At 46.5% G+C, this 25,430-nt stretch overlaps 3 protein-coding genes across 4 annotated transcripts in view; 1 reads left to right on the forward strand and 2 right to left on the reverse strand.

The window, feature by feature from the left end:
• FAM241A (family with sequence similarity 241 member A) overlaps positions 1-20,647 on the reverse strand; it is a 32,456-nt gene extending 11,809 nt beyond the window's left edge. Inside the window, exon 1 of one of the 2 annotated variants that reach the window (XM_075929732.2) lies at positions 20,243-20,647. In XM_075929732.2, the coding sequence (XP_075785847.2) occupies positions 20,243-20,344 (102 nt within the window). In that variant the 5' untranslated portion in view covers positions 20,345-20,647. Of the gene's footprint in view, positions 1-8,906; positions 9,864-20,242 lie in introns of those variants that run through there. The other variant, XM_075929731.2, reaches the window with a different exon arrangement.
• A 1,345-nt stretch (positions 20,648-21,992) lies between these two features.
• On the forward strand, positions 21,993-23,301 carry LOC149524559 (uncharacterized). The gene is made up of 2 exons (XM_089777645.1): positions 21,993-22,392; positions 22,661-23,301. Exons 1-2 carry the CDS (start codon positions 22,192-22,194, stop codon positions 22,811-22,813), a joined length of 354 nt encoding a protein of 117 aa, XP_089633771.1. The 5' UTR covers positions 21,993-22,191; the 3' UTR covers positions 22,814-23,301.
• A 400-nt stretch (positions 23,302-23,701) lies between these two features.
• Positions 23,702-25,430, reverse strand: LOC149524560 (uncharacterized). Its single transcript, XM_089777644.1, has 2 exons — positions 24,964-25,430; positions 23,702-24,012 (listed from the first exon to the last, which is right to left on the reverse strand). The coding sequence occupies exons 1-2, from the start codon at positions 25,172-25,174 to the stop codon at positions 23,702-23,704; spliced, it is 522 nt and encodes a 173-aa protein (XP_089633770.1). The 5' UTR covers positions 25,175-25,430.

A 25,430-nucleotide genomic window follows, 5' to 3' on the forward strand; every position in this document is an offset into this window, starting at 1 on the left:
CAGACGTCAACTCCATGAGGCCCGGTGCCGTGGAGGGGAGAGATGCCTGAGTAAACACCACATGGCTGCGGGGGTACGGCACCGGTACCGCCAAGCGGGGGGCTGGCGAGGAGCTGAGCTGCACCGAAGATCGAGCGCAGCCCGAAACTGACCGGGACTGGCGAACCGGCGTCGAGAACAGTGCCGTGGTAGCGATCGGTACTGACCCCACATGGGGTGGTCCTGACGCATGGGTTGCCTTAGCATGCCGACCTGGGCCATGCTTGGGCGAAGTCATAAGCAGTTGAGCCTCTGGCGAGGGGGATCTCGACCCTTACGTCTCAACCGATGACAGAGGAGAGGTCGTGAGGCTAATGAGGTCCTGCGCCGCTTCAAAAGTGTCTGGCGTGGATGGTTGGTGCGAAGGGAGGCGACCGGGACTATCGGGGTCTCTCCGCCGACTGCGGTGCGCCACAGGTGATGTGTGCACCGGTGAGCCGGCACCGCCATGCCTGACCGAGGCCGACTTCTTTGCCGGGGACCGTCCGCGGGACTTTTTCACCCTCTTGGATGGGGGAGAATGAGACCGGTGCCGAGACTTCGATGCCGACGCACGGTGCCGGTGAGGGGCCTCATGCGTTGAAGCCGGTGCACTGCGCTCCGTAGGCTGTTCCGGTGGCACCGGTTGTAGTGCTGTCTCCATGAGGAGAAGCTTTAGGTGGGAAACTCTTTCTTTCCTCGTGCGGGGCTTAAAAGACTTACAGATCTTGCAACAATTGCAAGATGAGCTTCACCCAGGCACTTAAGGCAACTGTCGTGTGGGTCGCCTCTAGGCATAAACTTCCCGCAGTCAGCACACGCCTTGAAGCCTTGTGGCTCTGGCATTCCTCACCCACAGAGGGGGGAAAGGAGAAAACAAAGAACTTAACTGTCTAACTAATAGAACTATTTACAGATAAGTGATAGAACGGGAACCATTAACTGACTACAGACTAAGAGAGAGAGAGACGCTCCAACGACCATCACGGCGGTAAGAAGGAACTGAGGTGGGGCAGCGCCGGCAGGGGTACTTATGCCCCGCCATGGCGGCGCCATTCCAGGGGGCGCCCTGCCGGCGCTACGGGTACCGCTAGGGAAAACGCTCCGGAAGACACAGTGCACACGGTGCGCACACCTACTTCGAATGGACATGAGCAACCACTCGAAGAAGAACATGGGTGAGTTATCAGGATCAGGGCCTTACTGACCTGAATCCAACCCCCAAAGTAATATCAATTGAAAAGTCAGTGAAAGCATCCACAAGGAATGGTCAAAGCTCCTAAGAAAACCAATTTCTACACTGTGGTTTGTTTTAATAATCACAGTGGTAGAGTATCCTCATAAAGGCTGCTGTGGTGATCTAACATCTCACCTTTGCTTCAGTATTTAATCACCTAAAACGTGTTTATTGCTCAGACCTAAGCTTCACAATTACATCTTATCAGTGTAGATAAATAACACTGTCTTTCCCAAAATCTGTATATTTCTGTGTCAAGTTTTAAAATAAGATCTTAACTACAGACATCACTATCAGCTCAGTCTATGATTTATTTTTGTAGTTGCTTATCTCTAGGGAATAAAACCCTATAAAATGGTGTCAAAATATTTTAGGGAATTTTCTTATATTGGCACACCCACTAATACAGGTAAGGTCCATCACACACTTTGGAAGAATAAGTATAATTGCTTTGTGCTCTCTACAGCTACTAATCTAACCAGGTGTCAGTGATCAACTGTAATAAAGCACCTATGTGATTTTGGAGCTTAAGTCCCATTTTCAAAACTGACTTAGGCCCTTAGAGGCTGCTGTCATGTCTAAATGAACAATTATTTTGTGGCAAGCTGAGTATCCCACGTGAGCTTGCTATACACTAAGTGTTCATGTAGACTCTGCTACCGAATACTAAACGTTGCATAGTGCCTTTTGATGTAACCCACTTTAAAGTGGAAGGGATTTAGTGCAAATCCCAGTGATTTTGAATAGGTCTTGTGCTGCTAAATCATGAAGGTGCTTTTGAAAATCTCCCCCTTACCGCTAGCTATTCTTAAATTGCTTTACATAAAGGCTATTATGTGAAGCTCGTACAATGATTAAATCATAACACAACCTTGGTGTCACACACGTGCTTGCATTTCAAGCTATACTGAGCACATACTAACATGTATGGACAGTCTATACAATATTTTGAAGTCTTAATATTTTACTTGTGGCAAGTTTGCCACGACATTCAGAGACCTGCAAGACTGCCTGTTACCTATTTTCAAGAAAGCACATGACAATTTTGTGGTTTACATACTGTTAAGAAGTTGGTAATACACTGTTTCTAAGTAAAATGGTCTCTATCCTCTAACCCTGAATAGTGACCCAATGATAATATTCATTTTAGTCACTTAAAAATAAAATCAGAAATATACATTAGTTCCCATTAAAGCACATTAAAAACATGATAAACTCCCAAATAAAAATGTATAAAAATCCACAATAAAATAGAATAATTCAAGCAACATTAAAACAAGATTGAGGAAACTTTGTTTTAAATTATGTAGAAATAAAAATTCAAAGCTAACTACTTTATAAATCTAAAGCTAACATAATTATTGGCAAATCTCTCTTTTCCAAGGTCCATTTCTGCAAGGTGCTGTGTGACCTCAGATCCTATTGAAGTTATTATGGATGCAGCATTACAGTGTTAAGTTACAGGGAGTTTCACTGGTACTACTTGCAGAATAACATACTAGTTGTAAGTAGAGACCTGCACGGATATAAAATTTGTATCCATATCTGCATCCATATCCGCAGAAATGAGCTGTGACTATCTGCATACACATTCATTTATGTGGATATTTGCAAATTTGCAGGAGTCTAGATACAAAATTTGTATCTGCAGCCATAGCTGCAAAAATGAGCTACAGATATAGGTGTCCACGTCTACAGACGCTCATGGATATCAAGCAGACATCCACATATTTGCAGGACTCTACTCATAAGTAAGGATGGCAGAATTGGACATATAGGAAATATTTCACTTTTCAAGCTCAGGAAGTTAGTTTTTTCCATTGCACTTTACAGGTGGAGTAAAAGGGGATTTCTCTCACTTTCTGTTATCTACAAAACAAGTTTGCTAAAGGGCATCAACCACAAACAGAAGAGAAATCAGAAGAATTAAGATAACTAACACTATTAGAGTATTGCAACAACAATTATGGTTGGCATTACAGTTTTAGTATGAGACCCTGTTTTCAGACTGTTAAGTTTCTGAAGAGACACGATTTGATCCCACCTCTATAATGTCCATTCTTAAAAACACAAGTTACTGTATTAAGCTTGGTGCAGGACATTACTGCGTGAAATTGAAGTCCTTATAGTGTATGAAATAAAATTCAATGCAGCCATTTTAAAATTGTAGGAATATTTCAAAACAAATCAAAATAAAAATACCCCAAGGTTTTTCATGCTTCAGAAGATTTTGAGGGCAAGATTTTGGGCTCAGATTTCTCACAGGTTATTTTTAAAAAAATCTTACCACAAAGTGATTGTCCCACAAGAGCAGAAGAGGTGAACTGACTAGAATACTATCAGTTTCACTCTTCTCTTCTGGTTAGTGCCACATCTGCAGTGTCTGAGGGAACAATAGCAGAAGTGAGAATTCTCACAGTGGGGAAATGTCTAAAAGCATATGTTGGTGTGAGAAAATGTGAGATTCCCATACACTTTTGCCAGCTTAAAATCCTTGAATTTTTAAAATTATGGAGGATATGCACAATTTAAAAGTAGATGTTAAGGAGGAAGGAAGTGAAAGGAGAGAGGAATCTTTTTTTTTTTTTTTTTAAAAAGGAAGAAGTGTGTAATGGGAAAAAAAAATTAATTCCACCAGAAACTACTGCTTTTGTCAGGTTATAGTAAAGCAACATTATCTCCTGAGTCAACTGTCCAGACATGGCACAACCCATAAGACCAAGTCACATGCATAAATGTACGAGAGAGAGAGAAATGGGAAGAATAATGTAAAGATGATTATCACATTCACCTGAAATATGAAAAAAACAATTTGAATTTAAGCTTGTATTGATATTTAATAAAAAATGTCTAAAAGGCACAAGAAAAAGAAAAAAGTTATTACTAATAAGTGGCAAAATAATTAAAAACCAAACCAAGCAAGAACACAAATTTCTCATGCAGTTCCTAGTCTTCACATAATTCAGCTACTGATTTTACTTCTCAGAGGGTAATTTTCACATGACAAAGTAGTATATATGGCTGATGGCATGCACAATTAAATGTCAAAAATGCCCATGAAACTCAATCTTTCAGCTTTATATTTATTTGTTGAAAAATACTCAACAGAATGTTTTGATTGATAAAAAAATAAAGGAAGTTCTAAAGATGTGACAAAGCAGGATCTCTAGAAAACATAAGGTAAAATGAAGTTCTTATGTCTAAATCAGACCAAAAGTACAAGAAAACAAATTACAAAAGTTGATAGAGATATTCATGAAGGACTTAATCACGAGCACTTTCACCTCCCACAGAAGGATGACCAAAGCAGATAACCAGGCTACAAAGTCTAACACAATCGAGGGTTGGAAAATGCACCCCGAGGACAAACACGTAATGGATGCTTTCTGGATAAGCAGCTGCTAAATGCTAAGACAGGTAGAGGGTGCATAATGCCCAACCCTCCATGCACTTAATCTGCTAGATGGTGATTTGGTTAGATTGTGATCCCATTGGCCACAGATGCCCCTTTGACAATCGCTTGGGCTACCTATATATAGTCTCTCCCTGCATTCCTCTAGAGTACAGGTTTAACCTCCCTGTCAAACCTGTACTCTGGAGGATCAGCTCCAAACCAAGGAGTTTGCTAGACCAGGGGAGGTTAATGCCAGTACCTCTGTCGCTGAGCTCTGCTCTTGGTCCCCAGTCCCTGCCTCTGTTCCCATCCACAGGGCTCCATTTCCAGCTGTCAGCTCCTGATTGCCAGCTGCCAGGCTTTGGCCCCACTCACGTTCTGGCTCTCAGCCCTAGCCTCTGAGCTCTAATCCCTGCTGTTGGCTTGGAGCTCCCAGCTGTCAGTCTGGCTCTCTGGTCCAGCAATATCAATGGTCCTGCTGCGTCAGTTTTTCCCCTGTGATTGCTTCAGTCCCAGAGCACGCACGGAATACTCAACCATGCCGAACCACAAATGTTCCTGGACCAGAGATTCCCAGACTAGAGAGGTTCAACCTGTACCTCCACTGAGATCTGCTCTGGGCATACAAGGCTGCCATGCATGGGGCACTCTGCTTCCTAATGCTGTACGTTCAGAGCAGTTCTGCTGTTTCTTAAGGTTTCCATTGATATGGGAAGGCTCAGGATTTCAAATTGTTTTCAAACATAACTCTGAATAAATAATAAATAAATGAATAACAACAACACTAATAATAATGTTACTTGGCTAAACAAAACAGGATTTGGCTCAGAAATAACCAGCAAAGATATTCTTTTCTTTTTCTCAATGTCCTCTCTCTTTTATCATTAAGTTAGAATGGAGCATCGTGGAGGAAATGTGGTAACCTTTCATCAGAAATTGGATTTTATAGAAATCTGGCATCATATTTACCCCAAATACTTTATAAAATCAATTTTGCTATGCAACAACTACAGCAACATACCTTACTACCAATTTACCTGCAGAACTCCCATAGACTTTCACTGAAGTTTAACATGCAGAGTATTGGCAGAATGCATGCAGCCTGCAGCCTCAACTGATGATTAATACTTTGACCTTCCAGTTCTAAGTGACAGTGTAGATTTTGATATTCTAGCAATAAAATACTGGACAGAAAAACAGTAAACATCTAAACTGCTCTGGGCAAAATGACAAGGTTCACTGTCCTAGAAAAATGTTTATTCTGCTGCATATAAATTAAAAGGCTAATAGATGGAAAGCAAATAAGGAACAGTTTCACAGTGCTTGCAGATGATAACAGTGAGAAGTATGAGAAAAAGATTTTCTGCATAGGAAAATTGCCAACACCAAAGTAGTTCTGGAAATAGTATCCCATTAAAGATTTCTTTTCTAAATTTAAACAGGGAATTTCAGTAAGTGCATGTTATGGTATTGGTACAGAATGAAATCTGGGTCCAAATCCGGGATTCTCTGGTCCGGCAACATTTGTGCTCTGGCACGACCACAGATGTTCCTGGATGAGCGCGCCCTGGAGCAGAAGGGCCAGCAGCTGGAAGCCTGGTGCATCCCTGTGAGTCTGCTAGCAGTGGGGCCACAGCAGCCTGGGCGGAGTGCGATCGGGGCTGTCTGCTGCTTGGCAGTGGGACCAGGACCATAGCAGCCCAAGAGGGGAAGCTGGCTGGGCTGCATCAGTCTGGGTGGCGGTGGAGCTGCAGAATCCTAGGCAGTGGCTGGGCCACAGCATCGTGGGCAGAGATGGCAGCGTGACTGGGGCTGCCTGCTGCCCGACAGTGGGGCTGGGGCTGTGGCCGTGGGCGCAGCAGCCCAGGAGTGGAAGCTGGCAGAATCAATGCATCTGGGGCCACACGCCACCTGGCAGCGAGGCTAGGGCTGCGGCAGACCGACCGAGCAGTGTGCTGTTGAGCAGTGGAGCTGGAGCCACATGTGACCCGGCCAGCAGATAGCCTAGTCAGGCCGAAAGAGCCAGCAGCGGGGAGGGGCAATGGACTGAGGGGATGGTGTCAAGGAAAATTTCCTCATCCAGGACTGGTTAAGTCCCGAGGGTGCTGGATAAAGGAGATCCAACTTGTACTTCACTGATGGTGCCACATTTGATAACCATCAACAGCAATAAGCTTCAAAATGCTAGCAGAATTTTGTACTAATGTATTGTCTGCTTTAGGTAAAACCCTACATCATCCACAAATATGCTTCAGCCCAAACCCAAAATAATACTAAGAGCAATAATGTAGTTCATTTCCCATGTTGATTCAAATTTTGACGTGGATCTGTTTTCAGGAGAGGACCTAAGTAGTCCTCAAATTTCTAATGATTTGCCTCTGCACATAGTATAATCTCTGCCTTTTAATTTTAGTGGCTCTCAGTTTTGGAATTCACTTCTCTTGGTATGAAATATCCTGAATTTGCCAATGTTAGAGAATGTTGCATATTTCATCTTTAAAGCTCATTAGGATAAGTCTAAGCTGGGACTATCTGGGTGTGAAATATAGTATGTTTTAAAATATCCTTTTTGTTAGCCTTGTTTTGCAATGTTGGATTGCCTGCACAGTTTGTTGATTGTTTTTGTATAGATTGTGCTTTAAAGTCTGTTAGAGGCACCAAGAGTTTGGTATTTAGACTTTTAATAGGGATGTAAAAATGTGTTTAAACATGTAACAGTGCAACTGCTACAAATCGTAGAGGTTACCGGACTCTGCAGTATAAAGCTTAAATAAGCTACTGGTCCCACTCCTGAGAAGGCTTTGCTGTGGTCTCTATAGCTGGCTCCCCAGGAACAGGGCCACCAATGTGTAATCTGCAGTGGGGCAGGGGGAGGGAGGAGAAATCACCCTGGTCAGGGGCTACTCCAGTGGGCCCCACGGGATGGTGATGTTTACTGGTTAACCATTTATATCCCTAGTTTTTAAGTTACATACGACTCAAAAGAAATAACACAAAGGTCTCAATAATCAGAAATAAAATGTGAGTAGCAATAAATGACAGTTCATTTAATAGCAGAAACAAGAGCAAACAGCTTTTAAGGCTGACCAGAAAGATACGGAATAAACTAAAAACAATGGAAAGAAAAGCAACTGATAACCAAAGTTGTATTCAGCTATTATGGCAACTGAAGTTCAAATATGGTGATGCAAACCTTAGGGCAAACTATATCTAAAAGTACCACCTCTAGTTGTTATGGCAACTGAAATCCTAACACAACAACCAAGAGAACAGTATCCAAACGTTTTAATTCCTTCGCATTCAGATTTTTGTGAAATATCCTGTGATGAACTTACTTCAGAATAATGAAATACATTTTATGAAACACAAAGCTAGACGTGCTCACACTGTAATTTATCATCATGTGTCATCAAATCAATATTGAGGTAAGGCAAAAATCATATCATGGGAAATTTTAAGAGAGCATGAAGTACCCCCTCCCTTTTAGAAGTAGTGCTTTATATTTCTTTTGTCCCGTTCGTGGGCCATGCCCAACTGGAGTGATTGCATAATCCAGCCCGGGAACTCCCAGCGGGCCATGAGGAGGGGGTTGTCTGTTGCTGGCCCCCAAGCTCAGACCTTTCCTGCCACTGCAGGACATGGCTTTGGGGATTACCAGGGTGCCTGGTGCTGCACGGTGGCATTGGTTGACCCCACCCCTGCTCCCTGTGGCAGCAGGAGCTGGGGGAAGTAGAGCACACCGGGCAAATATATTTTCTCCTCTTCCCTTGCAGCTCCTACTGTCACTAGGAGTGTGTGTGGAGGGGCGCAACTGCATGGGGACGGGGTGCCATGAGGGAAAGGGAGGCGCAATGATGGAAACAGTGGGCTGTGGGGCTGGTAATGGACAGGCCTTCCTGGCTTGTCAGGAGTCCCAGGCCAGATCGCTCAATTGCTTCAGCCAGGAATGGCCCACAGGCTGGGGGGTTGAGACCTGTGATGAAGTCTTTTCTTGTTTTTAAACATGTCTAAATTTGGAGAATAAGGATAAACCAGGGAAATTACATACCAGTCACCTTAATTTCTATAACAGGAAAGATAATGGAGCAAAAAATTAAGGAATCCATTTGCAAATATCTAGAACAGGGCTACTCAACTTTGGAAGCTGCAAGGGCCACAGCGATACCGCACACGCCAAGGGCTGCAACTTAAGTTTGGTTGCATTTACATGCAAATATATATGTGCACAGGGCTCGACAAAACATGTAATCTACTCACCCGTGGCGAGTAGATTTCAAGCCGGCATAGCCAGCGCCCGCGCGATCTGCACATGCGCAGCTCGCAGAACCGCACGGCTGGCGAGCGGGGCTTGCCGCCGCTTGGCGATTCCTGTATATGCAAATAGCTTCTTTCACACTTATGGGCATGAATACAAAGCACTTCCGTCAATGCCCCCGAGCTCCCAGCACCTCCTCCCTGGGGGCTAGAAATGCTGACACCCTGCACCCATCTGTTCCAGCCAGCCCGTCCGTTTGTGTCTTTCAGTGCTCACCGTGCCTGGGAGATGCCTTGCCATTGTGGAACATGTTCCCAGTGGAGGCCATATTCAAAGGATCCTACCCACAGGCTGCGTGTTAAGCCCTATGTAAACCCAAACTGCACCATGGACCGCAGACAAATGGGCCACAAGCCGCATGCAGCCCATGGGCCACAAGCCGCATGCAGCCCATGGGCCACATGTTGAATAGCCCTGATCTAGAAGATAGCAAGGTGATAAGTAATGGTCAGCATGGATTTGTAAAGAACAAATCATGTCAAACCAACCTGATAGCTTTCTTTAACAGGATAAAAAGACTCGTGGATAAGGGGGAAGCAGTAGACGTGGTCTAGCTAGACTTTAAGGCATTTGATGCAGTCTTGCATGACCTGCTTATTAACAAACTAGGGAAATATAACCTAAATGAAGCTACTATAACATGGGTGAATAACTAGTTGAATAACCATTCCCAGAGAATAGTTATCAGTGGCTCACTGTCATGCTGGAAGGACACAAGAAGTGGGGTTACGCAGGGATCAGTTTGGGAACTGGTCCTGTGCAGTATCTTCATCAATGATTTAGAAAATGGCATAGAAAGTACACTTTAACATTCCTACTGCAGAACTTATAAGACTAGTCGACTATCGGATAAGCATTGCTTATTGGATAGTCTTTTGACTAGTCGACTAGTTGATCTCTCCCCCGCCCCCGCTGCATTTATGAGATAGAGGCAGCAAGAGGGGGGCGGAAGGGGTACTTCAATGAGGCAGCGCCACACGGCACTTTGAAACCCCAAGGCGGCCGCTGCGCAACTGATCTTTTCAAACGCCGGCTCCGTGCGATTCAAAGTCCCTGCTGGGGGACTTCAAAGCAGGCATACCACAGGACTTTCCGCTGGCCCCGGGCTGTATATGGAGTTCTGCATTCCTCCTTTGAAATGTACAAGAGATCCAGCAGGGGCTCTTGTACATTTCGAAGGAAGAATGTGGGAGTGTCTATTGACTAGTCGATGGAAATTCCATAAACTAGTCAATTAACCCCATTTTAACATCCTTAGTCTGCAGATGATACCAAACTGGGAAGGGCTGCACATGCTTTGAAGAACAGGATAATAATTCAAAATGATCTAGGCAAACTGGAGATATGGGCTGAGATAAATAGGATGAAATTCAATAAGGACAAATGCAAAGTACTCTATTCCAATCAGTTGCACACACAGAAAATGGAAAATGACTACCTAGGAAGGAGTACTGTGGAAAGGCACCCAGGGATCACAGCAGACCACAAGCAAGTGTGACACTGTTGCAAGCAAACGTACGCACATACATACATCATTCTGGGATATACTAACAGGAGTGTTTTAAGCAAGACACCAGAAATAATTCTTCCACTCTGTGATTAGGCCTCAGCTAGACTGTTGTGTCCAGTTCTGGGTGCTGCACTTCAGGAAGCATGTGGACAATTTGGAGAATACCCAGAGGGGAGCAACAAAAATGATTAAAGGTCTAGAAAACAACCTATGAACGAAGACTGAAAGAACTGGGTTTGTTTAGTTTGGGAAAGAGAAGATTGATATCAGCTTTCAAGTATATAACAGGGAGAAGGAGAATTGTTCTTCATCTCTGATGATAGGACAAGAAGCAATGGGCTTAAATTGTAGCAAGGGAGGTTTAGGTTGGCTATTAGGAACAACTGCCTAACTGTCAAGGTGGTTAAGCACTGGAAAAAAATGTCTAGGAAGGTTGTGGAACCTCCATCACTGTAGATTATTAAGAGCAGGTTAGACAAACATCTGTCAAGGATGACGTAGATCAGCAAAAGGCAACCCAGGCTAGTGGGTGGGTCATGTGAGTGGCCCTACACCTCAGTGGGCTGCCAGATTTTCATAACCAAGACATCTTCCCAGGATAGGGTAGTCTTGCTAACTGCACATGCATATCTAGAATTTGCAGGGTGTGTTGACTGAACCGCAGGAGCACTTTGATAGGATGCAGAGGGAGTGCACAGCTTAGTCAACATTGTGTGAGAACAGTTCATACCTCACTTCACATGCCCTTGCTTTATCTGTGTGTCACTTTTGTAATACTGGTAGGAAAAAAGTGATGTGGATGGAAACCAGCAGAATCTGGCAACCTTGCGCGTGGGCAGTGGTAAACTGGCCACACACAGAACCCACATGCAGCCTGCCTGTAGCACGCTGTCCACCACACTTGTATAGATGGTGCTTGGTCCTGCCGTGAGTGCAGGGGACTGGACTAGATGACATCTCAAAATTGCTACCCGTTCCATGGTTCTATGAAATATGCTTGAGGCCTCTAATCATTATTAATGATCTAATAATTATTAATCATATAATACTTTTTTTTATTTTAAAGATGTCCCCTTATAAAAATCAAGTCAACTTTATATAGTGGCACTCTAAACTAAAAGGAAAGAATTACAATTTAGTGCATATGTATCCTGGCACTGATCTAGTCTCAAATTCAATAAAGGAACAATGAATAATGTCTCCTTAAACATGTGGGAAAGCGATAAAATATGAAGAGAACATATTAATACCCCTCACAGCAGTAAGCAACAGCGTGTGGCTACAATCATTGAAACCTTGCTAAGGAAGCCTCAGAGCACTGTATTAATATATACTTGACAGACTCTTTAGTAGGGAGCCAAGGCATTAATAGCAGTACAGTAAACTTATCTGAGAATGCTAATATCACAGATGAAGCCTCCACTCCCCATCTGAAGCTGTCTGTCTGTGGGCTTAGCAATCTGCTGAAATGTACATATCCCACACATGTGTATTTATATATTTTTTATAGTAAATTATTGCTAGCCAGTTTTTTCTGTAATCAATAGAAATATATCCAACCCCTCCCCCAATATTTAAACACCCTTTAAGCATATGGGACAAAAAAGTGTTATTAAAAAAACATTTCAGAGAAGGGAGAAACTATACTGGACTACCTCCGGAAAACCTGTTTAATAATAAAAATCTAATTCTGTTCTCAGTTATACCTGAAGTACAGTTATCTACAATTGGAGTTATACTGATGTAATTTATAGCAAAATTGGGCCATAACCTACTGTCTGTAAATCCAATATGTAATGCTGTACAAGTTCTAATGAATGGGTGAAATGAACTTTCTCTTTTCCCTACCACTGCTGAATCCCATCTTAAGAAGAGGTAATTAGGACACTAGCATTTGGTAAGAATTCTATAAAACTAATTAGGGTTCAATTAGGGGAAATATGTATGAGGACATATCTTTTTCACCAATTTTTCAGTGCTATAATTCTGTCTATGTGTACCATTGACAAGAAATCAAGGTCCTTCGTTGATTGAAATATCTCTGAAGGATTCTAGCCTTAGACCCTTTAACTAAAAACAATTTTAAAATGTGTGTTGGAAATGTTCCAATAAAACTTTTAAAGGTATCTGACTAGATACAGTATTAATTGGGTAAACAGATAAACTGCAGGCAAGAAAGAAAGAGAGACCATTAGGTTTTATATTTAACTGGGTCTGGAATAAACCAGAAATAGTTCTTGAGGCACCACAATTTCTATTCTTAAGGCTAGAAGTTTGCTTTTGAAAAAATGCGGATGATTTAAATGATGTGGTCTTTGCCTCTAGTAGTCAGAGGAAAACTATCAATGTCCATTGACCCTACAGTTCTGTGAATGATAAAACATCTAAGAGTGAGCTGACACAACAATGAGCTCTGTTGTGTTGACATGAGTTGGAACCAGGAAGAGAAGAGTGAATTTAAAGCATCAGAGTCCTTTAAAATAGCCTGAAAGGCAGATGCTGCCCGTGCCGTTATTATGAAAAGGCAAAATGTAGATGTCACATCTGCAGTCACTGAAATTATCCTCTTTGACTTAGTCTCTGTTTTCTCCATAGTGGAAAAATACTTGTAGCACAGCTTGTTGAAACCTTCTTTAAAAATTCCAGAGCTTCAAAATCTAAACAGGCTGACTAAATAATAGCTGAGTTTATAATCTGAAATTATATTTACCCTGAAAAAAATTCCCCAAGGAAAACACCAAAAAGAAACATGCTTTAGAAGAAACAATAAAACCTATTCAAAAATAAAAACAAAATGGTAAATTTTGTGTGTGTGTGTGCGCGCGCGCGCGCCCCTCTGGACCAGTTAATGGCATACATTAATTAATTCATGCATATACACAATTTACCATGTTTGGGAGGAAGTTAGATTTTTGGTTTTGCTGTCTAGATGTCTGAGGAAACTCTAGGTTATCATCATGTGGCTGAGCTGAAGGAGAAGCCACTTACGCCATCTTACACTTAACCAGAAGTGAAAAATCCTGGTCTTACTGAGGTCAATGGGTATATTGCCATTGATTTCAATGGGGCTAGAATTTCAGGGCTAAGTATGTTAGTGAGGGAAGACTTTAAACATGGACTACTCTGAGCAGACACACAACAAGTTTTTGGTATAATCTGCATGACATACTTCCCCACCCTCTCTTCACCAAACAGTATTTTTCTGGTTTGATGATAAAAGGCTAAAAGATTTTATTAGAGTTTACAGCTCCTAATACAGGTTTTACTTTTAGTTTTTATTAGGCATTGTGCCAATCTGTAACACTCCATGCAGTAACAGGCATTTATAGTTCTATGCTAGTTAACAATGCTAAGTTTCTGATTGCTCGCTTTATCTTTTCTCTTACACAATATATAGAGAACATATGACATTTAGCCCTTGTTTACATAGGAGATATCTTTCGTATGTTTCTCCACTATAACAAACATCCAGTGGTTCAGAGATATACACACTGAACATGTCACGGGCCACTATCAGTACTATTATAAGTGACCAAAACTGCCAACAAGGGACACGGCCAGGGAAATCACCCTTCCTGTCTTGACAGACTATGTACTTTTCCATAGAAGAGACCCAAAGACACACTACAGCCATATGCCTATGCACTTCACTGACACGGACTATGACTCCATACTCTTCATGGGATGCATTCCCGAGACTACTTCTGCTGCTTTAAAAAACTCACCTTAATCTGGGACAATGCTGATTATGTATGCTATGTATCTCAAACTGTAATCCGATACTTGTAATCAACCCCCTCCCATAACCAAAGCTTGGCCCTGGATGTACAGTGCCTTCCTTTTTAATTTATCAGAGGGGTAGCCGTGTTAGTCTAAATCTGCAAAAGCGGTGAGGAGTCCTGTGGCACCTTAAAGACTAACCAAAGTGTTGGAGCATAAGCTTTCGTGGGCAAAGACCCACTTCGTCAGATGCATGTAAGGTGCCACAGGACTCCTCGCTGCCTTTTTAATTTGTATCTTGTAAACTTTGAAACGTTAGCTTTAATAAAATTTTTCAGTCTAATAAAGGTTAACCTAACATATGGAATGGGATAGGATAGGGAAAGAAAACCAGTTTCATTGGAGTCTCTGTGTCCATTAATACTATGGATCAATACATTTTTCTAGTTAATAATCATTATTTAGTATGCAAGAAAATTAACATATAAGATAATTGGCTCTCAAGTATGAATTTACCTGTTTCTGAGAGAGGTAAATCTCCATCATCCCTATACATGTAATGCACCTTCCAATTATGAGATACCATATGTGTATGGGAAAGAGTGCTTTTCAGAACCATGCAGTGCTCATTTTACTCCCTGGAGCATCAGCGTAGATTACCCTTATCTTTACAGAATCAGCTACAAACCTATATTTGTTAAAGTTATCAAATCCCCTTTAAAAATCCAGTCATAGCAGTAATTTATGGTTTCTCGCAACAATGATTTTCACAGTGTGACTATACATTACATGAAATTATGGAGGTTAAATATCAATTCATTTAATATTTGTGTAACTGCATCAAATCTTAGCAGTTACACAATTAGTCCATGGGGGCGGGGCAGGCAGCCTACCAGATTCCACCTGCCGCCACACAGTGCTGCCGCTGATACAGAGGCAGCATCCCCTGTCTGCAGAGTGCCCAAGCTCCCCACGGACAGCAGGCCCATTGCGAACAGAGGCTGTTCCATGGTAGCATCCCTTGCCCTCCAACTGCTGTCTCTGATAGAGGTGGCAGCATGTTTGGGGGGGGGGGGGGGGGGGGGAGGAGAGGGAAGGCAGCCAGCTCCATCTGGGCACCAGCTCCTGTCTGTCCCTCCCTCCCCCAGGGAGGCATCTCCACAGAGCTGGCACGTGCGGAGAACTGGCTTAAAAGCTAGCTCCCCATGCATATTGGCTCCTGCCTGATTCTCACTCCCTTGCTGGTGCCTCCTGTTCTCCTCACCCTCCATGCTGCTGTCCCTCTATGAGAGATAGAGGCAGCAAGTGGGAGAGAGTGCATGTAGTCGACAGCAAGTGGGAGAGAGTGAGTGTAGCCCAGGCATATAGGTTAATCATGTAGTTGACTACACGTTGACATCCCTACATGAAATTGCATTTTGTTTTTATTCTTTTTAAGTTTACCTGTCATTAATTTTACTAAGTGGGCCCTGGCTGATAATAGCTTTTTAATATCTGTAAATAGAATGTTTAAGTCGAAGGGGTTGGGATTTCTTAAACAGACTGATCTCCCAATGAAAAGAGAGTGCTATTACTCAATAAGAAGATATATTTTAAAGATGTTTATGACAAACAATTAGAGGAGGAGCTTTTAGTAATGATAATTACTCAGGATAAAATGTACTACTTCAGCACAAACCTATTAGATATGACCCTTCCCTAGTTGGGTCAGTTCCAAATGGCAATGGAAAAATATGGGGAGGTGATGAGGTTCAGAGCCTGGGCCAAATAAAATCTTTCATGAAGTCTTTGGCCAAAATTTCTCATATATAACTGGTATTAATCCAGTATAAATCCACTGAAGCCACTGGATTTACACCAGTGTAAATGAGCAGAATCCGGCCCTTTATTTTTCCTTTTGAATCATGATGCCTCCCTGATAAATGACACAGCAATTTAAAAAAGCCACAGGAAAACAGAATACAGAAAAATATATTTTGTCAACAGACTGTTCCTGAACTACATAAGACTTCATGGTCATTTAATGAACTCTGTTATGAGAATAAACATGACAACATAATTAGACAGCAATGGATTTTTCAGTTTGATCTCTTTAGAATTAGCTGGGCTTTTCTGAACAAATAGAACATTTTAGCTCATTAGCAAAAATATGAAAGTTATTTGTATTGCAGAGTTCTTGGTTTATTTATATTTGTTAACCCTCCATTACTGAAAACTCTCCGATACCCTGGATTTTGTTGCCTCTTGTAATGCTGCACCTACTTTGCTATTTGTGCCCAGTTCTGCACTTGAATATGTGGGCAAACATGCTCTAGAGATGATACTAAGGTATATTTTCTCTTAGCTGGCTATTAACCTGCTCCCTCACCTAGACATTCAAACACAATTTCTTGTCCCTTCATGAAGATCGTCCTTACTGCTTAAAAAAAAAAAAAAAAAAAAAAAAAAAAAAAAAAGGAAACAACCTTTAAATAGCCAAAAGTTCTAATCACCATCACATTGGACTTCCAGTGGCTCCATGACAGCTTTGCAAGAGAGGAAGGGACTTGGCCATAATAATTTAGGCTCAAAATCCATGTTGAAATGCCATGGACCACTGATAAAACACGTGGTCATGATCTCCTGAGTGCTTTCTCAAGAGATTCTGCTACCTCCTGATAGCATTGCTCCTGAGAAGTCATTCTACCACTGACTGTCTTTGTGACTTACAATGCTAGTCTGCAGGGAGTTCCTTTCCCACTGGGATTGTTAACTGGAGCCAGCAATATAAACTTCTGAGGAACTTTATTTCTTGTACTAGGGAAGCAACCACTGCCTGTTCTTCCCATTTCCTATCCCTATTCCCTCGTATCCTGCATAAGAGACTCCCGTAAGGTATAGGGCAGGAGGAGGAAGTGTGCAATTGACCCATTACTCTTTTTATTGTATACCTCCCTACCACACAGCAGTTCCACCCATAGTTTTGTTTCTCTCTCTTTTACAAGAGAATGGTAAGGAAGCAAGGATCAAAACTTTTGAAAGATAGGTGCACTTTCATTTTCATTTAACAAAGATGTGCTATATTCTGACTTGTCTGTGAAGCTAAAGTTAAAAGAACATTATTTAATATCAACCAAGTTTTTCCTATCTGTAAGATGACTGATTCATGACTGACTGTGCTCAATCCTGCATTATGTGAAATTTCATAAAAATCAACAATAAGCTAAGCAATATTGATTGGAGCTTGGTTTGAAGTAGCTAACATGGATGAATTATTGGTTGTTTAATAGTCTAACAGGGAAATTGTCAAAGCGATTATAAAGGGACAGATCAGATATAATAAAAATTGTGAATTTTAACTAAAAAAGGTTCATAAAACATCACACACAGTATCATGACTATATTTGTAAATGTGCAATGAACACTGTTCTTTCTTTGAATCATCTGCAGAGTCTGCAACCCAAACACTTTGCCACTACTGTATATTAAATGTGATTACTACAGGTCGCAGTTCCTAAAACCAGGACTCTCTTGTCCGGCAACATCCATGGTCCGGCAGGACCATAGATGTTCCTAAACACGAGAGCCCAAGGGCAGGAAGGCCAGCAGCTACACTTACCAGCGGGTGTAGGGTCATATCTAATAGGCTTGTGTGGGATTCTCAGCTGGTGAAAGCGGGGCCAGATGGCAGTAGCAGGAACATAGTAGCAGGACAATGGCAGCCCAGCAACTCAGCTGGGGCTGGAGCAGCCCATGTGTGCTGGTCTGGCAGTGGGGCTGTGCCGCAGCAGCCTGGTAAGTGCTACGTTATGGCCTGGCAGGGGTGGCAGAGCTGCAGCAGCCTGGCTGGCAGTAAGGCTGGGCAACCGCTAGCCAGCAGGGAAAACCCATCAGGGTCCATGGCAGCAGAACCAGGGCAACCCAGCTGGGACCACAGCAGGCCAGCAGCCCGGTTGGGGCTGCATGCCAGCCAGCAGCGGGGCTGGTGCTGCCACGGCAACCCAGCTTGGGCCAGGGCAGCTCAATCAGGGCCACATGTCGCCCAGAAAGGCTTGTGCCATACTAATAGGGCCAGGGCTACATGTTGCTGTACCGGCACTGGGGCAGTAGATCGGGCAGTAAAGGTGGGGCAACCAGCAGTGGGGCCAAAGGAGTGTCAGGGGATCTTCCTTGGTCTGGCAAATTCCCCCATCTGGAACCACCCAGGTCCCGATGGTGCTATACCAGAGAAGTCCAACCTGTAGGGCACCACAAGACTCACAGATATGAAAAACATGTCACACAGTGAATATGATCTCCCCCATGAGTCTGACATTTGGCTCCCAGCTTGAGGCTCCTACCCTGCTGAAGATGGGGGAGGGACCAGACTTTATCTTCCCCTGCAGGGGCCATTCCTGAGACCAGTCAACTGGCACTCCAGCTGCAGAAACTGCAGCTTCAGCTGTCCCCACACCAGTCAGAGAGGCTGTGCAGAAAGATATGCCTTAGTAGAGCCTGGTGCAGGCCTGGGATCATTGCAAAGGTATCAGTAATTATTCTAGTGATAGAAATGTAGCCGGGTTAGTCTGGTGTAGCTGAAGCAAAATACAGGACTACGTAGCACTTTAAGACTAACAAGATGGTTTATTAGATGATGAGCTTTCGTGGGCCAGACCCACTTATTTGATCTGAAGAAGTGGGTCTGGCCCACGAAAGCTCATCATCTAATAAACCATCTTGTTAGTCTTTAAAGCGCTACATAGTCCTGTACTTTGCTTCAATAATTATTCTAAGCATTCCTTCTCACCAAATCTGATTTCTCTGAAGATTAAGAGGTAAGGGAAAATCATGCCACCTTACTAAAGTGGTTATACATTACAGGGCATAACACACGCTATTGTACTGTGGAACTGCTTTTTATAAAGGGGCATTGTCAACCATTATTAACTACAACTTAAACATCTCCAGTTCTAGAATATATTATTTGAGTTGTTCTAAGAAGTTTGTTAAAAAAAGTGGTTGCATAATCTACTTTGGCCTCACTATAAAGAATAAGTTTCAGACAGCTCACCTTTTTTACAATAATAATTTATCAATATACACTTACTGCCTTTCATGCATTTTGTAATAGTAATGTGTTTTTAATCTTTAATGCATTTGGTTATTCCTCAGCTTTCTCTTGCAGTTCACACCAGTCATGAACTAAAATTGCTAACTGAGGAAGTTGTGTGCAAGGCTGCAGGAGCTGCAGAATATGGATTCTGACGGCTTACACAGTACAAAAGTGGCACTGTTTTTTTAATTATTCATGTTCTAAATCTGGATAGTTTTGAAGCTCTTTTGGTAGTTTTCCTGCCTGAGATACTGTCACAAAAAAAAAAAACTTTGTCACTAAGTGAGGAGTCTGATATAAAGCATAAATGTACAGCGGAGAGACCAAGATCTTACAACCCTTAACTAAGTAGTTCCTTCTCATCAGAGGTCACATCCTCTCCCTTTTCTTGAGCAGGTGATCACAGGCTAGCCGGTGATTTGCAAACTGAGCTCCAGCCAGCAAGCTCGCTCACCGGGACCTCAACCACCTTTGCTCCAAGCGTCCCTGGCTACCCGGCTCCTTAGCCCTGAATGCTCTCTGCTCCGTCCCGGGGCCCCCGTCCCACCGCGAGGTGCTCCCCGCTTCGCGGTGGGAAGCGGGCGGCGCGGAGGCCCCACGCCTCAGTAGCCTCCAGCCGAGCCCCAGGGGAGCTCAGCCCCGCTGCTCGGGGCTCCTGCCCCACGCGGCAGGCCGGGGCTGTCCCGGAGAAGTGAGACTGACCCTGCGGGCGGCACCGGGAGCGCAGAGCCCGGCCTGCGCCGCGCCGCCTCCCCTCGCCCCTGCCTGCCACAGACCCCGCCGGGCCTGCCCGCGCCCTGGCTGCTGCTGCTGCTGCTGCGCCCGCCGCCGCGGTGGCGAGTAGAGACCCCGACCTGCCCCGGGGTTAGGCAGGCGCTGCCCCGGCACAGACACCGCCTCGGGCACAGACATCTCCCCAGTACTGCCCCCCCCCCCCCGCTGCATCCCGAGAGGCTGGCGGGGAAGGGGAGACTGACCCGCTCCTCTCGCCGCCGGTGTCCGTGCCGCGCTGCTGCAGCTTCCGCCTCCCCGTCGCACCCGCACTCCGCGGGCGGCAGCAGCTCCGCCATGGAGCCCATTCCCCCGCCGCGCCAGGCCGCCGCGCTCCCTCCGCTCCCGGGGGCAGCCCTGCCCTCGCGCCTCCGCCTCTGCCCGTGGGAAGGCCGCGCTGGGGCGGGCGGCAACCCCCGCCGCCTTGGCGGGGCGGGTCCGGGCTGTCACGGGGCCTGGCGGCGAAGGGCGTGTGGCTGGGGCCCGGCTGGTTTGCAGAGCGGAGGCGCTGGCTGCACGTGTCTGGCTGCGACTCTGAGCGTGAGGAGACGTAGCGGCGGCGCGAGACGGTCTTTTACGGTGTGTCTGTGAGAGAGAGACTGAATTCCCGCATTCCCCCACTGCCCCTGCAAACGCAGCGCTAGAGCCCTTCCCGGCAGGACCTAGCACCTCCGACTGGCTTCCGGGCAAAGCTACACATACCCTACAGTAGGGGAGGAAGAAGCCCTAGTACAGCAGTGATGAGGCAACATGTGGCCCAGGAGGTAGTTTGTTTACCGTTGCCCATGCACAGTTGCCAGATTGTGCTGGTTTCTCCTCACATAGATCCCCCCCCCCCCCAACCAGCCTTTAACCCAAGTGACACTCGCTTAAAGCAAGGGCATGTGAAGTGAGGTTCATGCTCATTGCACAGGACTGTGATTTGTGAGAGCCACCTGCTCCCTCTGCATCCGGTCAAACTGCTGCCACAGTTCAGTTGGCACCCCCGCCCCCTGCAAATTCTAGGTACAAAAGTACAGTTAGCAAAACTACACTAATCCGAGCCATTCTCTTGGTTAAGACATACTTGCTCTCCATTGAAAGTCCCTGCATGCAGCCTATTCACTGGCCTAAATTGTCCATTGCTACCCTACAGCCTTTAATACTGCAATCTGATTAGCCCACTGGACACTGAGTCTATTTTACTTTTCTTGTCATAGTTGTAATACTCTACCCTAGAGTTCCCAAATTTTAGTCCACTAACTGCTGGTTGTAGTCAGCAGATCATTTGCTGCCTCTCTATTGAGAGCAAGATGATTATAAAATGTGTGGCACTGCCACTTTGAAGTACCCCTTCCCTGCCTCTGTCTCACAGAGGCAGCAAAGCGGGGAGGGAATGTCGACTAGTCAAAAGACTATCCAATAGATAGTCGACTAGTCTTTTACATCCCGGCTGTGCCTAGACTGCATCCCTTTTCCGTAAAAGGGATGCAAATTAGACACATCGCAATTGCAAATGAAGCGGGGATTAAAATCCCCCCCCCCCGCTTCATTAGCATAAAAATGGCTGCCGCTTTTTTCCGGCTCGGAGCTTTGCTGGAAAAAAACACCAGTCTAGACGGGGATCTTTCAGAAAATAAAGCCTTTTCCGAAAGATCCCTTATTCCTTATTTTAAGAGGAAAAAGGGATCTTTCAGAAAAGGCTTTATTTTCCGAAAGATCTGCTTCTGGACTGGCGTTTTTTTCTGGCAAAGCTCCGAGCTGGAAAAAAGCGGCAGCCATTTTTATGCTAATGAAGCGGAGGGGATTTAAATCCCCGCTTCATTTGCAATTGCGATGTGTCTAATTTGCATCCCTTTTACGGAAAAGGGATGCAGTCTAGACACAGCCGGGATGTAAAAGACTAGTCGACTATCTATTGGATAGTCTTTTGACTAGTCGACATCCAGGTCCCGATGGAGTGCCTGCAGCTGCTGCTCCAGGCTGCTGCACTCCTCATTCAGGACCTCGAGGCGCAGGTCGCTCTGGACTCCCTCACCAGGGAGGCCATGGCATCCTGTGCCATCCCCATCCCACCGTGCAGAGGTCCTTGTGGAGACTGTACACCAGCACCGACTGGTGGGACTGGCTGGTCCCGGGGCAATGGGACGACCAGCAATGGTTCCAGAACTTCCGCATGCGAAAGCAGACGTTCCTGGAGCTGTGTGCCTGGCTCACCTCTGCACTCCAGAGAACCACCACCTGGCTGCGGGCACCCATCCCAGTCAAGAAGAGGGTCGCCATCGCACTATGGAAGCTGGCCATCCCAGACAGCTACTTATCGGAGGCACACCAGTTCAGGGTGGGCAGATCGACCGTCAGTGCCATCGTCATGCAGGTAAGTCCCAGAGGGAATGGTGGGGGGGTGGGAGGGTGCTGTACTCCATGCCCAGGGGCAGGCAAGACTCCAGGCTGGGTCACCCAGGGGTTTGGGCTGTACCTCCCTTGCACAGGCCTGCTGGTGGTGGGGGGGCCCTGGTGCGTGTGTGTGTGTGTGTGTGTGTGTGTGAGGACAGAGGGCATCACAGGGCCCCCCCCCAAGGGAGCACGCACTAACCCTGCCTTATGTGATGTGTTCCCCTGTGTTTCTCTGCACCCTTCTGCAGGTCGTCCATGCCATCAATGATGTCCTGCTCCAGAGAGTCATCTGCCTGCGCAACGTGAAGGCTAGGGTGGCTGGCTTCGCTGCCCTCGGGTTCCCCAACTGCAGGGGAGCCCTGGATGCAACCTTCATCCCCATCCCTGCCCCGGAGCATTGAGTGGCCCATTTTATAAACAGAAAGGGGTATTTCTCAATTATACTCCAGGCCCTCGTGGACCACTGTGGCTGCTTCCTGGACATTTATACGGGCTGGTCCGGCAGGGCACATGATGCCCGCATCCTACGCAACTCCGGCCTGTTTGGCAGGCTGGAGGTGGGCACTTACTTCCCCCAGTGGGAATTTACTGTCAGGGACGTGCCCGTGCCCACATGTGTTGTGGGGGACATGGCCTACCCCCTGCTGCCCTGGCTAATGCTGCCCTACACGGGGCGGCAGGACCACAACCGGGCCCGGTTCAACGACCACCTCAACCGGGCCCACAACCAAGTGGAGTGCGCCTTCGGGAGGCCCTGACGGAGATGTTCTCCCAGGCCCCACAGTAGGGTCGCCTCTGTCTCCCTTGACATCTCCCTCCCATCCTCTACCTTTCTCTCCTCACCTCCCCTCTCCTCCCAATAAACAACCAGCACAGTTTTTTTTGGAACACAACATTTGAACTTTTTATTTACAATGAGGAGGGGGGAGATGTAGGGTGGGAGGGGGAGGAGGCTCTCAACTGGAAGGGGGGAGCTACTGCTGGGAGGGGTGGCCCCTGCAATTGCTTCTGCGGGGGCAGACCTGCACATGGGGGTCAGCCCGCGTCGGGGCAGGCAGCACGGGGAGGTGGGCAGGAGGGGCAGGAGCAGGAGGGGGCATTGCAAGAGCAAGAGGGACAGGAGCAGGAGGGGGCATTGCGGGAGCAGGAAGGGCAGGAGCAGGAGGGGCAGGAGCAGGAGGGGGCATTGCGGGAGCAGGAGGGGCAGGAGCAGGAGGGGGCATTGCGGGAGCAGGAGGGGGCATTGCGGGAGCAGGAGGGGCAGGAGCAGGAGGGGGACATGGGCATTGCTAAGGGAGGGATGGCGGGTGCATGGGCAATGCCATGCGATAATGAATGGCATGGCCAATGTGTGCGGTGATGGTGGATATGGCATCTGCCATGCGCACACACTGGGCCTGGAAGGGGCCCCAGGGCTCCTGGTGCCACTGCAGGTCCGCCTCCACCTGGCGCATGAAGGCTGCCTCCAACTGTTTGACAGTCTGCATGTGCTGCCAAAGGAGCTGGTCCCGCTGCCGGACCCGCTGGCTTGGTGGTTGGGCGGCTGGGGGTGCTGCCTCTGCCACAGGGCTGGAGGGTCCCCCGCTTCTGCTTGGTCCCACTGCAGGGAACAGAAGAAAGGATGGGTCAGTCAGGCAGCCCAGCCACTGTCCCACACCTCATGCCCTCCACCCCTGAGCCCAAGTGATACCACAGTAGTGTGGCTTGCGCCCACTCGGTTACCCCCTTTCTCCCATGTTGTATGTTTGCATACAGGACTGCCCCATGAGTAGGGTCCTCCTCCATGTATTGTGTGGTGTTAACCTGTGGAAATCGCTGCTGGGGAGTCTGTGAGGCTTTGGGCTAATCAATGGTGTTTGACAGAGAGCATGATGAATCCCCACACAGTGCCTTAGAGCACATATGGCAGAGGTGGTCTGGGCTCTCATCACGTGGGATGTCTCCTGGATGGAACCAGGAGAGTGACTGGGGAGTGTACCATCCTTGCAGCAAAACTCAGGTGGCCCTAGGGCCGGCCCGAGCGCTTCCCCCTCCTCCTCCCCCTCCCGCTAGCCCTCACACACGGTAGCCCAGGGACATGTGTGGCCGCAGTGGGGACTTCCCTCAGGGGGCCAGCCAAGGCACCGGGAGCAGGTGAGGGGTTCAGTGGGGGCCATGCTCACAGGGCTGTGACGCTGCGGTTTTCCCAGGAGCAGCTGGCTGAGCCTCACAGCCAGGCATGGGACAGTGTTGCTGTTCTGCGTGCTGCACCCTTGCGGAGGTGCGGGCTCTGGCCTGAGCCCCTGGGGCCCTGGCTGGTTCCAACCGGTATCCACCCTTCCCCCCTGGTCCTGCCGGATGTGTGTGAGAAGCATGGTCCAATGTGTGCCCTGAAGCTGCCTGTTGCAGCCACGTGCCGCTCGGTCACCAGGCTGCACGTGGTTGCGTGTGCTGCATACTGCTAATGCTATACAGCATGCTGCTCACGCAGCCTGAGTGACGTGCTCTCCTCCTCCCCACTCCGGGCGCCTGGCTCCCCCCCACCCTTGTGAGTGCAAATTGCAACACTCACCGTTTGATCCTTCCCTGGCCTCTGAGGATGCACGGGAGACATCGGGTCTGCCGGAGAGGGCCTCCGCCTGGAGGGTCCCGCTGCTCCCCTGGTCCACCTCGTCGTCTGATCCACTGGGCAGCTGTGCTTCCTCCTCCACCTCACTGGACCTGGTAACGGGGGGGGGACGCCTGCAGGTGTCCACGGGCACGGACGGGCCATGTGGTGCCATTTAGCTTATCCATCTTAAGTAACCCTGCCCCCTCCAAAAAAAAAAAAAAAAAATGTGGATCTAACATGTTTGCTCCTGCCAGATTATTCACTCTGCTGGTTTGCTTTATCCTTATCTCACCTTGGTTGTGTCTACATTGGCAAGATTTTGCGCAAAAGCAGCTGCTTTTGTGCAAAAACTTGCTGCCTGTCTACACTGGCCACGAGTTCTTGCCAGTTCTAATGTAAGAAATCAGTGCTTCTTGCGCAAGAACTAT

The sequence above is a fragment of the Pelodiscus sinensis genome, chromosome 4 (genome assembly GCF_052426305.1).
Source record: "Pelodiscus sinensis isolate ZL-2025 chromosome 4, ASM5242630v1, whole genome shotgun sequence".
Taxonomy (NCBI): domain Eukaryota; kingdom Metazoa; phylum Chordata; order Testudines; family Trionychidae; genus Pelodiscus; species Pelodiscus sinensis.

Excerpts from the sequence above, each read along its gene's own strand:
- LOC149524559 (XM_089777645.1), top strand. The coding sequence starts at position 22,192 with ATGCGAAAGCAGACGTTCCTGGAGCTGTGTGCCTGGCTCACCTCTGCA. Across the intron at positions 22,393-22,660 it reads TCAGTGCCATCGTCATGCAG|GTCGTCCATGCCATCAATGA; the intron begins GTAAGTCCCAGA and ends ACCCTTCTGCAG.
- LOC149524560 (XM_089777644.1), bottom strand. The coding sequence starts at position 25,174 with ATGGCACCACATGGCCCGTCCGTGCCCGTGGACACCTGCAGGCGTCCC. Across the intron at positions 24,013-24,963 it reads GGCCAGGGAAGGATCAAACG|TGGGACCAAGCAGAAGCGGG; the intron begins GTGAGTGTTGCA and ends TGTTCCCTGCAG.